The 9,591-nt window shown below is 32.0% G+C and overlaps 1 protein-coding gene across 1 annotated transcript; it reads left to right on the top strand.

Annotated features, from left to right (window-relative positions):
• Positions 1-1,343: 1,343 nt before the first annotated feature.
• Phum_PHUM268230 (uncharacterized protein) lies at positions 1,344-7,939 on the top strand (the record flags this gene model as incomplete). Its single annotated transcript, XM_002426633.1, has 10 exons — positions 1,344-1,421; positions 1,719-1,988; positions 2,064-3,157; positions 3,232-3,442; positions 3,524-3,708; positions 3,735-3,913; positions 4,007-5,611; positions 5,713-6,143; positions 6,231-6,534; positions 6,639-7,939. 10 exons carry the CDS (start codon positions 1,344-1,346, stop codon positions 7,937-7,939), a joined length of 5,658 nt encoding a protein of 1,885 aa, XP_002426678.1.
• Positions 7,940-9,591: the final 1,652 nt, after the last annotated feature.

The following is a 9,591-nucleotide window of genomic DNA, read 5'->3' on the forward strand; positions in this document are numbered from 1 at the left end:
AGTGGGCACTACAGATTTTAATAATACCATATGACCCATTAAAACCTTTTATACTAAGTATACAACCTGAAAATAATATTGATAATGCTTCCTAGAATATTCACAGATATAAAATTACCTGAATCCACTTTTTTTTCGTTTAATTTTGTTGTTTTGTTTTACTTCAATAAATTAATCTTATTTTTTTGAAAACAAAATGTCGGTTATAATAATTAAAAATAAGAAATGAATCTTTTACCTTTGCTATGATTTTTGAAATATCCAATTCATTAATTCCAGCTATCAATTTTTTTTTTTGGAAAAAATAAAAAATAAAATAAAATATCAACAATAACACACAAATAAATAAATAATTGTAAAAGTATAAAACGTTAAAAACTTTTTCTCTTCACGTAAATAAGAAAGGTCAATTCGAAACTGAATTGACTCAACCAACTTGAAGAAATTCCTCAAAGTATGAAAGCGCAAGAGTGAGCCACCAGGTGCTACGGTACGCAACACTCAAGAAAATAAAAAGGACCCATCAAATTATCTTCAACAATCAACTATGTATTTTACTTCTAAAAAGAACCTAGTTTTTTACAATAGACAAATTAATGCATTTATTTTCTTTGTTTTCTATCGTAATTATTTATTAATATAAACAAAAAGTACGATTTTGTCACTGTTAACATTAAATAATAACCGTTTTCTTTAAAAAAAAAATACTCACTGATGGCGGACATGTTTTATTCTAGAAGTTTTTTCTTAAAAAATTGCAACGTTTTTTTTTACTCTCAGAAATATACATAGTTAATCTAATTAAATAAGACATATTTATTTTAATATTATAAGAAAAATAAAGATTTTAAATCAAAATTTTAGAATAAATGATTTATCATCACTATCATTGTAATTTTACAATCAATGCATTGGGCTGCACATAAAAATTTTTTAAATAATAATGTTTTATTTTTTGGAGAAGCATAAAAGCCAAAATTAAAATTTTTCCTTTCTTATTAAAATTTTATAAAAATAAATAACTCGATCAATGAAATTCTTTTTTTATTGGTGTAAAAAGTATTTTGGGTATAATTTTAAAAAAAAATTTAAGTTTAATCTAAAAAACTAAATATCGTAAAATATGACTAAATAAGTTAAGTAAAATATGAAATGAGGAAATAAAGTAAAAGTCATGAAAAAAGTATATTTCTCTTAAATTTTTTACTTTTAATCAATTGTTTGAAATAAAAAATTCTAGTGACACTAAAATATATAGGTTATATTATATTTTCCCGCTCGAAATAATGTTTTTTACGCACATGCGCTCATGTTAATAAGTTTTCAATTCGTATACATTCAAAATGGCGACGTCCGATTCCAAAGCCCCTCTTCGTTCTGTGAAGAGGGTTCAATTTGGAATACTTTCTCCAGATGAAATAGTAAGTATTTTTATTCATAAAAATAAATAAATAAAATATTTTAATTTCAAGCACAAAAAAACACTAGTATCACGGTCTTTTTGCATTATAATTACAATAATGCCATTCCGCATCCATCTTAATATTTACCAATAGTATTTTTCTTATATTGCTCCATAAATTACAAAGAGGTATATCAATAATTTAATATTTTGCTATCTCGTTATTCATTTAATATAAATGCTTCCATTTTATATTGGGTTTGCCGTAAAAACCTTGTAATGTTTATTTAATATAATTTTCCTGGTTAACTCGTAGCGTCGCATGTCAGTTACTGATGGAGGGATCAAATATCCTGAAACATATGAAGGTGGTCGCCCAAAAATTGGGGGTCTTATGGATCCCCGTCAAGGAGTCGTTGACAGAATGTCTCGATGTCAGACTTGTGCGGGAAACATGACAGAGTGTCCAGGTCATTTTGGGCACATAGATTTAGCAAAACCAGTCTTTCATGTTGGTTTTTTAACAAAAACTATTAAAATACTACGTTGTGTTTGTTTTTTTTGCTCAAAACTATTAGTTAGTCCGGTAAGTTTGTATTCATTTTCGAGATAATTAAAAATTTAAATTCTTAGTAAAACATCGAAATTTTTTAAATTTTAGAATAATGCAAAAATTAAAGAAATTGTGACGAAATCTAGAGGTCAACCTAGAAAAAGATTAACTTTTGTATATGATCTTTGTAAAGGAAAAAATATATGTGAAGGTGGTGATGAAATGGACATTACCAAAGATAATGCTGATAATCCTGATAACAGCAAAGATAAAAAAGGTGGTCATGGGGGTTGTGGAAGATATCAGCCTAACATTAGAAGAACTGGATTAGATCTCACTGCTGAATGGAAACACACAAATGAAGATAATCAAGAAAAAAAAATTGCATTAAGTGCTGAAAGAGTATGGGAAATATTAAAACACATAACAGATGAAGAGTGTTTGATTTTGGGTATGGACCCTAAATTTGCTAGGCCGGATTGGATGCTAGTAACTGTTCTGCCAGTTCCTCCACTGAGTGTCAGACCTGCTGTTGTTATGTATGGTTCGGCTAGAAATCAAGACGATTTAACACATAAGTTAGCAGATATTATCAAAGCAAATAATGAATTAATTCGTAATGAACAAGCCGGTGCTGCCGCACATATAATATCTGAAAATATAAAAATGTTGCAATTTCATGTTGCCACACTTGTGGACAATGACATGCCAGGAATGCCAAGAGCAATGCAAAAGTCAGGCAAACCTCTTAAAGCATTAAAAGCCAGATTAAAGGGTAAAGAAGGAAGAATTCGTGGCAATTTAATGGGAAAGCGTGTTGACTTTTCAGCTCGAACAGTAATTACACCTGATCCAAATTTGAGAATTGATCAGGTAGGAGTACCAAGATCGATTGCTCAAAACCTTACATTTCCAGAAATTATAACTCCTTTTAATATTGATAAAATGCAAGAACTGGTCAGAAGAGGAAATTCACAATATCCCGGAGCAAAATATATTATAAGGGATAATGGAGAAAGAATTGATTTGAGATTTCATCCAAGACCTAGTGATTTGCATCTTCAATGTGGATATAAAGTTGAAAGGCATATTCGAGATGGAGATTTAGTAATTTTTAATCGTCAACCCACACTTCACAAAATGAGTATGATGGGTCACAGAGTTAAAGTTTTACCTTGGTCAACATTTCGTATGAATTTAAGGTATTTTTATTCATCTGTACATCCGAAATTGAAATTTTTTAATAAATTTTAATATCGAAATTAAATTTTTTTAGTTGTACTTCTCCTTATAATGCTGATTTCGATGGTGATGAAATGAATCTTCACGTTCCTCAATCCATGGAAACAAGAGCAGAAGTGGAAAATCTTCATGTCACGCCCAGGCAAATTATAACTCCTCAAGCAAATAAACCGGTTATGGGTATAGTGCAAGATACACTTACTGCAGTCAGAAAGATGACAAAAAGAGATGTTTTTTTGGAAAAAGTTTGTTAAAAAAAAAAAAAAAAAAAAATGTATTTTATCATTGAATTAAAATAACTAATAAAATAAAAAATTTATTTGCAGGAGCAAATGATGAATATTTTGATGTTCTTGCCCATTTGGGATGGGAAAATGCCCCAACCTGCTATACTTAAACCGAAACCATTGTGGACCGGAAAGCAAGTATTTTCATTGATAATTCCGGGTAATGTAAATATGATACGAACGCATTCCACTCATCCTGATGAAGAAGATGATGGTCCGTACAAGTGGATTTCCCCGGGTGACACTAAAGTTGTTGTGGAGCACGGAGAACTTATTATGGGAATTTTGTGCAAAAGACTTTGGGAACATCCGCCGGCTCTTTACTTCACATATGTATGCTGGAATTAGGACATGAAGTTTGTGGCCAGTTTTACGGAAATATCCAAACAGTTATTAATAATTGGCTTCTATTGGAAGGACACTCAATCGGTATTTGATTTGTGTTAATTTTAATTATTTATTTATTTTTTTTTTTTTTTTGCCAAACTTATATTAAATGGCTTTACTTTCTCTTTAATTTAGGTATTGGTGATACAATCGCTGATCCTCAAACGTACTTGGAAATCCAGAAAGCTATAAAAAAAGCTAAAGAAGACGTCATAGAAGTAATTCAAAAAGCTCACAATATGGAACTGGAACCTACTCCTGGTAATACTTTACGGCAAACTTTTGAAAATCAAGTGAACAGAATTTTGAACGATGCTCGAGACAAAACTGGAGGTTCTGCCAAAAAATCTTTAACTGAGTACAACAATTTAAAAGCCATGGTGGTGTCAGGATCCAAAGGATCAAATATTAACATTTCGCAGGTTATTGCTTGTGTTGGTCAGCAAAACGTAGAAGGGAAACGAATACCGTTCGGTTTCAGGAAGAGAACTCTACCACATTTTATAAAAGATGATTATGGTCCCGAATCTAGAGGTTTTGTAGAAAATTCGTATTTGGCTGGATTGACTCCTTCAGAGTTTTTTTTTCACGCCATGGGAGGTCGTGAAGGTTTAATCGATACAGCTGTAAAAACTGCTGAAACTGGATATATTCAGCGTAGGTTAATAAAAGCTATGGAATCTGTTATGGTTCATTATGATGGAACTGTTCGTAATTCTGTCGGTCAGCTGATTCAGTTACGATATGGAGAAGACGGTTTATGTGGTGAAACTGTAGAATTTCAGACATTACCTACAATTAAATTGTCTAATAAAGCGTTTGAAAAACGTTTCCGCTTTGATGCGACGAACGAAAGATATTTAAGAAGAATATTTAATGAAAATATACTTAAAGAGTTAATGGGTTCGGGAGAAGTGATATCATACCTTGAAAAAGAATGGGATCAGTTGCAGAAAGATCGTGAAGCTCTTAGGCAAATATTTCCGAGTGGTGAAAATAAAGTAGTATTGCCCTGTAACTTGCAAAGAATGATTTGGAATGTACAAAAGATTTTCCATATTAATAAGCGAGCTCCAACTGACTTAAGTCCTCTCAGAGTAATTGAAGGTGTTCGAGATTTGCTACAAAAGTGCGTTATAGTTGCCGGAGAAGATCATTTAAGTAAGCAAGCCAATGAAAATGCCACTCTTTTATTTCAATGCCTAGTTCGGTCTACTTTGTGTACTAAATGTGTATCTGAAGATATGAGATTATCTACCGAAGCCTTTGAATGGTTAATTGGAGAAATCGAAACTAGATTCCAGCAGGCACAATGCGCTCCGGGAGAAATGGTAGGAGCTTTAGCTGCTCAATCACTTGGTGAACCAGCCACACAAATGACTTTAAATACTTTCCACTTTGCTGGGGTTTCTTCGAAAAACGTAACCCTTGGTGTACCTAGGTTAAAAGAAATAATTAACATCAGTAAAAAGCCTAAAGCTCCCTCTTTGACTGTTTTCCTTACTGGTGCAGCCGCTAGAGATGCTGAAAAAGCAAAAAACGTTTTGTGCCGTTTAGAACACACTACATTACGAAAAGTAACTGCAAACACGGCAATATACTACGATCCCGATCCACAAAACACTGTCATTGAAGAGGATCAAGAATTTGTTACAGTTTATTACGAGATGCCTGATTTTGATCCCACAAGAATATCGCCCTGGCTTCTAAGAATAGAACTTGATAGAAAAAGAATGACTGGTAAGTATTTTCAGTTTTACACTCCGACCTTTTTTTTTTTTTTGGTCTACTTCTCTATTTAATGCGTGCTTGTTTTTATTTTTTTTTCTTTTCCTGGAAAGATAAAAAATTAACAATGGAACAAATTGCGGAAAAAATAAATGCTGGTTTTGGAGATGATTTAAATTGTATTTTCAATGATGATAATGCTGAAAAATTAGTGCTTAGATTAAGAATCATGAATAACGACGAGAAGGTCACAGATGAAGAAGAAAATCAAGATAAAATGGAAGATGATATGTTTTTAAGGTGCATAGAAGCCAATATGTTATCTGATATGACTTTGCAGGGAATCGAAGCAATTGGCAAAGTTTATATGCACTTGCCTCAAAATGATTCAAAAAAAAGAATTGTAATAACCGAAACAGGTGAATTCAAGGCAATCGCGGAATGGTTGCTTGAAACTGATGGAACAAGTTTAATGAAAGTCCTTAGCGAAAGAGACGTGGATCCGGTTAGAACATATTCTAATGATATTTGTGAAATATTCTCCGTAAGTGAATTATAAATTAGAAATTTTTAATAAAAAATTAAAAAAAAAAAAAAAAAGTGTCTATATGCATGACGGGCATTGTTTTAGGTATTGGGTATAGAAGCAGTACGAAAATCTGTGGAAAAAGAAATGAATCAAGTTCTTCAGTTTTACGGGCTCTACGTAAATTATCGTCATCTTGCACTTTTATGTGACGTCATGACAGCAAAGGGTCACTTGATGGCAATTACTCGTCATGGAATTAATCGACAAGATACAGGAGCATTGATGAGGTGTTCCTTTGAAGAAACTGTTGATGTTCTTATGGATGCAGCTTCCCACGCTGAATTAGATCCTATGAGAGGAGTTTCGGAAAATATTATCATGGGACAACTACCTCGAATGGGAACTGGTATAATTTTACTTTTTGTGATTGCCAAAATTATTTAATTGTAAATTTAATTATACATATATATTTTTTTTTTTTAGGATGTTTTGATCTCATGCTTGATAAAGACAAATGTAAAGCGGGTATTGAAATTCCCATGTCTATTGGTCACGGTATGATGTCAAGCGTAGGAATGATGTTTGGAAATGCTGTTACACCGTCTATGAGTCCTCAAATGACACCTTGGAATCAAGGAGAAACCCCTGCATATGTAAGTGCTTGGTCCCCACATGCAGGTAGTGGAATGACGCCGGGAGGACCTAGTTTTTCGCCGTCTGGTTCCAGTGATGCCAGCGGGCTTTCGCCTGGCTACAGTCCGTGGTCTCCTCAACCAGGAAGTCCAAGTTCACCTGGTCCATCTAATAGTCCATACGTACCTAGTCCTGGCGGGGGCATGTCTCCAAGCTACTCTCCATCCAGCCCCGCTTTTGCACCAACTTCTCCTAGTATGACTCCGACCAGTTCAAATTACTCTCCTACATCTCCATCATATTCTCCTTCGTCACCTAATTATTCGCCTAATTCACCGAGTTATTCCCCTACATCTCCAAGTTATTCTCCCACGTCTCCTAGCTACTCTCCCACATCTCCCAGTTATTCTCCAACATCTCCAAGTTACTCTCCTACTTCACCTTCTTATTCGCCTACATCTCCCAGTTATTCTCCTACTTCACCTTCTTATTCGCCTACTTCTCCCAGTTATTCTCCCACTTCGCCTTCTTATTCTCCAACATCTCCGAGTTATTCCCCTACGTCTCCATCGTATTCTCCAACATCCCCGAGTTATTCACCTACATCTCCATCTTATTCTCGAACGTCTCCCAGTTATTCTCCAACTTCGCCTAGTTACTCACCAAGCTCGCCTAACTACACTCCTGCAAGTCCAAGCTTTTCACCTACTTCACCTAGTTTATATAGCAGTCCTAGATATTCACCTGCCAGTCCCAGTTACTCTCCAGGATCGCCGAAATATTCTCCAACCAGTCCAAGTTATTCTCCTACTTCCCCGAGTTATGCAAGTGTTTCGCCACAGTACACTCCTACTTCACCTCAATATTCCCCCACATCGCCAACATACTCTCCTACAAGTCCTAGTTATTCACCATCTTCTCCGAGTCACACTCCGGGTGCTTCCACCAGATATTCGCCCACTTCACCTAAATATTCCCCTACTTCCCTTTCTTATTCTCCAGCAAGTCCCCAATATTCTCCTTCAAGTTCTAAGTACTCTCCCACATCACCTACTTACACTCCAACTTCTCCAGATTATTCAGCCAGTTCTCCAACATACTCTCCCACAGGCCCTCCGAGTTATTCACCTACTTCACCCACGTATTCTCCGACATCACCTGAATATGATGATCGCTAAAGCAAAAAACAGTAGTGAAATTTATAAATTAATAAATGATAATTATTCATTTGAATTAAAGAATAAGCATTATTTTCATATATGCATATATATTTGTACGGGACTATCTATGATTAAATATGAAAGTCGTCTATTGTCATTAAGTATAATTTTTATGTTTGATTTTTTATTTAGTCTGCACAGAACTTATTGTAAATAAATTTAAGATTTTTTTATTAATTTTTAAAATTTTTCTTAAAAATCCTTATTTTTTTTTTGTAATACGATATTATTAAACTTGGAATCTATTTGATTTTTTTTTTTTTTTACATCACGTTTTTAATAAGTTAATTGCAAAAAAAAAAAAAAAAATTGATTAATTTTAATAACGGTTTTTTTAAAAATTTAATTATAAACTTTCTTTTAATTATTATTTTAATTTAAAAATAAAATAATGGTAAGTTAAGTTAATTATAATAAGTTATTGGCAATAATTTTATATTTTTATTTTAATAAAAACGTTATTCTAGTTAAGCAACATTTTAATCAGTTCTATTTTCTTTTATATGCCATTTATATTCAACCTTGAAAACGAACCTACATGTCTCAGCCTGATAAAATGGAGATAAAATTTAATGTCGTTTGAATATGAACTGCAGAGAAATATTTTTAGTTTTTATTAGCATTTAATAGATTGTTTTTACGTTTATTTTTCCTATCCTAAGTAGACGTGCATCTTTTTTTTTAATCCGTTAAAGTGATAACCAGAACTTATTTAAAATATTATTGTGAACAAATTTAAGTAAATTATGTTTAAGAATAAAAAAAAAATGGCATTGTAGTATTCATCAGAAGAAATAAGGAAAAAAAGTTAAATTTAATTTAATGTTAAGTTTTAAATATTAATTCATTATTATCAGTTTGTATTATAAAGAGTTCTTTTGTTTTTTTTAAAACGACATTCAAATTTTTATTCGATAGTTGGCAGCATTTGAACCGCTACAAAAAATTACGTTTATACTCCTGGATTTTCCTAACCGCATTTGTATGAATCAAATGTTAATTGAGAATATGTGATTTTTAAAACATTTTAAAAAAATAATTGACTTAAACTACGTAATCTTAATGTTGTGATGAAAAGTAAGTCTTTTTTTAACTTATTAAGTTTTATTACATTTAATTACATGCACATGAATTTCTTTTTTTTTTTAAAACTATGAGGATGGGTATTGTAAGAGTTATTGTAAAATCAAATGATTGATTTCATTTATTTTAAATTACGAAACATACATGATAAAATATATGATCTACTCTCAAAATTTAATCTCAAAGTGAATCATTAAATATTTGAACATGTAATAAAAAAAAAAAAAAGGAAAGATTTTTTGCCAAATCTTGTACGCGTCAGTATGTAGTTTTCCAATATTAATATTCAAAAGTGTTTAAACTTTTTTTTTTTTTGAGACTAATTTTTAGTTGACTTAATTATATGTTATAAAGTATGATTGATATTTAGAATCATATAACAGAATATATAATTTTAAAATGTTGATTTTGCAATACAAATTCAAACTCACCCTTACAAAATATCTGTTTTTCTAAAATCAATTTTTATTCTGGGCTGTTAGGTGTAATATTTTAAAGATGTCATGAAATATAACATCTTTTTAAAC

This window comes from Pediculus humanus, genomic scaffold (genome assembly GCF_000006295.1).
Source record: "Pediculus humanus corporis 1103172107644 genomic scaffold, whole genome shotgun sequence".
Lineage (NCBI taxonomy): Eukaryota > Metazoa > Arthropoda > Insecta > Psocodea > Pediculidae > Pediculus > Pediculus humanus.